This window comes from Glycine max, chloroplast (genome assembly GCF_000004515.6).
Source record: "Glycine max chloroplast, complete genome".
Classification (NCBI taxonomy): Eukaryota; Viridiplantae; Streptophyta; class Magnoliopsida; order Fabales; family Fabaceae; genus Glycine; species Glycine max.
Window position 1 is genome coordinate 87,501 of NC_007942.1, and position 5,000 is coordinate 92,500.

The 5,000-nt window shown below is 36.3% G+C and overlaps 1 protein-coding gene across 1 annotated transcript in view; it reads left to right on the forward strand. All coding sequences in view use genetic code 11, as the record gives it.

Annotated features, from left to right (window-relative positions):
* ycf2 overlaps positions 1–5,000 on the forward strand; it is a 6,864-nt gene that overhangs the window by 1,754 nt on the left and 110 nt on the right. Inside the window, exon 1 of the mRNA in view lies at positions 1–5,000. This exon is cut by the window's left edge and continues 1,754 nt beyond it; it is cut by the window's right edge and continues 110 nt beyond it. Within this exon, the coding sequence (YP_538807.1) occupies positions 1–5,000 (5,000 nt within the window).

Sequence of the window (5,000 nt, forward strand, 5' to 3'; positions counted from 1 at the left end):
TCCATTTTGGGGTTTATTTCATCTATTCCATGACCGGAACAGTGGGAGATACACGTTACACCACGATTTTGAATCAGAAGAGATATTTCAAGAAATGGCAGATCTATTCACTCTATCAATAACCGAGCCGGATCTGGTGTATCATAAGGGATTTGCTTTTTCTATTGATTCCTCCGGATTGGGTCAAAAACATTTCTTGAATGAGTTATTCAACTCCAGGGATGAATCGAAAAATCACTCTTTATTGGTTCTACCTCCTCTTTTTTATGAAGAGAATGAATCTTTTTATCGAAGGATCATAAAAAAATGGGTCCAGACCTCTTGCGGGAATAATTTGGAAGATCCAAAACCTAAAATAGTTGTATTTACTAGCAACAACATAATGGAGGCAGTCAATCAATATAGATTGATCCGAAATCTGATTCAAATCCAATATAGCACCCATGGTTACATAAGAAATGTATTGAATCGATTCAATTGCAACTTCGAATATGGAATTCAAAGGTATCAAATAGGAAATGATACTCTGAATCATCGAACTATAATGAAATACACGATCAACCAACATTTATCCAATTTGAAAAAGAGTCAGAAGAAATGGTTCGATCCTCTTATTTTTATTTCTCGAACGGAGAGATCCATGAATCGGGATCCTAATGCATATAGATACAAATGGTCCAATGGGAGCAAGAATTTCCAGGAACATTTGGACTATTTCATTTCTGAGCAGAATAGCCGTTTTCAAGTAGTGTTCGATCGATTCCATATTAATCAATATTCGATTGATTGGTCTGAAGTTATCGACAAAAAAGATTTGTCTAAGTCACTTTGTTTCTTTTTGTCCAAGTTACTTCTTTTTTTGCCCAAGTTTCTTCTCTTTTTGTCTAACTCACTTCCTTCTTTTTTCTTTGTGAGTTTTGGGGGTATCCCCATTCATAGGTCCGAGATCCACATCTATGAATTGAAAGGTCCGAATAATCCACTCTGTAATCAGTTATTAGAATCAATAGGTCTTCAAATCTTTCATTTGAAAAAATGGAAACCCTTATTATTGGATGACCAAGATACTTCCCAAAAATCGAAATTCTTGATCAATGGAGGAACAATATCACCATTTTTGTTCAATAAGATACCAAAGTGGATGATTGACTCATTCCATACTAGAAAGAATCGCAGGAAATCTTTTGATAACACAGATTCCTATTTCTCAATGATATCCCACGATCCAGACAATTGGCTGAATCCCGTGAAACCATTTCATAGAAGTTCATTGATATACTCTTTTTATAAAGCAAATCGACTTCGATTCTTGAATAATCAATATCACTTCTGCTTCTATTGTAACAAAAGATTCCCTTTTTATGTGGAAAAGGCCTGTATCAATAATTATGATTTTACGTATGGACAATTCCTCAATATCTTGTTCATTCGCAACAAAATCTTTTCTTTTTGCGATGGTCAAAAAAAACATGCTTTTTTGAAGAGAGATACTATTTCACCAATCGAGTCACAGGTATCTAACATATTGATACCTAACGATTTTCCACAAAGTGGCGACGAAGGGTATAACTTGTACAAATCTTTCCATTTTCCAATTCGATACGATCTATTCGTTCGTGGAGCTATTTACTCGATCGCAGACATTTCTGGAACACCTCTAACAGAGGGACAAATAGTCCATTTTGAAAAAACTTATTGTCAACCTCTTTCAGATATGAATATACCTGATTCAGAAGGGAAGAACTTGCATCAGTATCTCAATTTCAATTCAAACATGGGTTTGATTCACACTCCATGTTCTGAGAAATATTTACCATCCGAAAAAAGGAAAAAACGGAGTCCTTGTCTAAAAAAATGCCTTGAGAAAGGGCAGATGTATAGAACCTTTCAACAAGATAGTGTTTTTTCAACTCTCTCAAAATGGAATCTATTCCAAACATATATACCATGGTTCCTTACCTCGACAGGGTACAAATATCTAAATTTCATATTTTTAGATACTTTTTCAGACCTATTGCCGATACTAAGTAGCAGCCAAAAATTTGTATCCATTTTTCATGATATTATGCATGGGTCAGATATATTATGGCGAATTCGTCAGATTCCATTGTGTCTTCCACAATGGAATCTGATAAGTGAGATATGGAATCTGATAAGTGAGATTCCGGGTAATTGTTTACATAATCTTCTTCTGTCCGAAGAAATTATTCATCGAAATAATGAGTTACTATTAATATCGACACATCTGAGATCGCTAAATGTTCAGGAGTTCTTCTATTCAATCCTTTTCCTTCTCCTTGTTGCTGGATATCTCGTTCGTACACATCTTCTCTTTGTTTCTCGAGTCTATAGTGAGTTACAGACAGAGTTCGAAAAGGTAAAATCTTTGATGATTCCATCATACATGATTGAGTTGCGAAAACTTCTGGATAGGTATCCTACATCTGAACTGAATTCTTTCTGGTTAAAGAATCTCTTTCTAGTTGCTCTGGAACAATTAGGAGATTCTCTAGAAGAAATACGGAGTTTTGCTTTTGGTGGCAACATGCTATGGGGTGGTGGTCCCACTTATGGGGTCAAATCAATACGTTCTAAGAAGAAATATTTGAATCTCATCGATCTCATAAGTATTATACCAAATCCCATCAATCGAATCGCTTTTTCGAGAAATACGAGACATCTAAGTCATCCAAGTAAAACAATCTATTCCTTGATAAGAAAAATAAAAAACGTGAATGGTGATTGGATTGATGATAAAATAGAATCCTGGGTCTTGAACAGTAATTCGATTGATGATAAAGAAAGAGAATTCTTGGTTCAGTTTTCTACCTTAACGACAGAAAAAAGGATTGATCAAATTCTATTGAGTCTGACTCATAGTCATCATTTATCAAAGAATAACTCTGGTTATCAAATGATTGAACAACCGGGAGCAATTTACTTACGATATTTAGTTGACATTCATAAAAAGTATCTAATGATTTATGAATTCAATACATCCTGTTTAGCAGAAAGACGTATATTCCTTGCTAATTATCAGACAATTACTTATTCACAAACCTTGCGGGGGGCTAATAGTTTTCATTTCCCATCTCATGGAAAACCCTTTTCGCTCCGCTTAGCCCTACCTCCCCCTAGTAGGGGTATTTTAGTGATAGGTTCTATAGGAACTGGACGATCCTATTTGGTCAAATACCTAGCGACAAACTCCTATGTTCCTTTCATTACAGTATTTCTGAACAAGTTCCTGGATAACAAGCCTAAGGGTTTTCTTATTGATGATAGTGACGATATTGATGATAGTTACGATAGTGACGATATCGACCGTGACCTTGATATGGAGCTGGAGCTTCTAACTATGATGAATACGCTAACTATGGATATGATGCCAGAAATAGACCGATTTTATATCACCTTTCAATTCGAATTAGCAAAAGCAATGTCTCCTTGCATAATATGGATTCCAAACATCCATGATCTGGATGTGAATGAGTCGAATTACTTATCCCTCGGTCTTTTAGTGAACTATCTCTCCAGGGATTGTGAAAGATGTTCTACTAGAAATATTCTTGTTATTGCTTCGACTCATATTCCCCAAAAAGTAGATCCGGCTCTAATAGCTCCGAATAAATTAAATACATGCATTAAGATACGAAGGCTTCTTATTTCACAACAACGAAAACACTTTTTCACTCTTTCATATACTAGGGGATTTCACTTGGAAAAGAAAATGTCCCATACTAATGGATTCGGGTCCACAACGATGGGTTCAAATGTACGAGATCTTGTAGCACTTACCAACGAGGCCCTATCGATTAGTATTATACAAAAAAAATCCATCATAGACACTAATATAATTAGATCTGTTCTTCATAGACAAACTTGGGATTTCCGATCTCAGGTAAGATCGGTTCAGGATCATGGGATCCTTTTCTATCAGATAGGAAGGGCTGTTTCACAAAATGTACTTCTAAGTAATTGCTCCATAGATCCTATATCTATCTATATGAAGAAGAAATCATGTGACGGGGGGGATTCTTATTTGTACAAATGGTACTTCGAACTTGGAACGAGTATGAAGAAATTAACGATACTTCTTTACCTTTTGAGTTGTTCTGCCGGATCGGTCGCTCAAGACCTTTGGTCTCTACCCGGACCTGATGAAAAAAATGGGATCACATCTTATGGACTCGTTGAGAATAATTCTGATCTAGTTCATGGCCTATTAGAAGTAGAAGGCGCTCTGGTGGGATCCTCACGTACAGAAAAAGATTGCAGTCAGTTTGATAAGGATCGAGTGACATTGCTTCTTCGGTCCGAACCAAGGAATCCCTTAAATATGATTCAAAATGGATCTTATTCTATCGTTGATCAGAGATTTCTCTATGAAAAATATGAATCGGAGTTTGAAGAAGGGGGGGGAGTCCTCGACCCACAACAGATAGAGGAGGATTTTTTCAATCACATCGTTTGGGCTCCTAGAATATGGAGCCCTTGGGGCTTTCTATTTTATTGTATTGAAAGGCCCAATGAATTGGGATTTCCCTATTGGGCCAGGTCATTTCGGGACAAGCGGATCATTTATGATGAAGAGGATGAGCTTCAAGAGAATGATTCAGAGTTCTTGCAGGGTGGAACCATGCAGTACCAGACACGAGATAGATCTTCCAAAGAACAGGGCTTTTTTCGAATAAGCCAATTCATTTGGGACCCCGCGGATCCACTCTTTTTCCTATTCAAAGATCAGCCTTTTGTCTCTGTGTTTTCACATCGACAATTCTTTACAGATGAAGAGATGTCAAGGGAACTTCTTACTTCCCAAACAGATCTTCCTACATCTATATATAAACACTGGTTTATCAAGAATACGCAAGAAAAGCATTTTGAATTGTTGATTCATTGCCAGAGATGGCTTAGAATCAATAGTTCATTATCTAATGGATTTTTCCGTTCTAATACTCTATCTGAGAGTTATCAATATTTATCAAATCTGTTCCTAT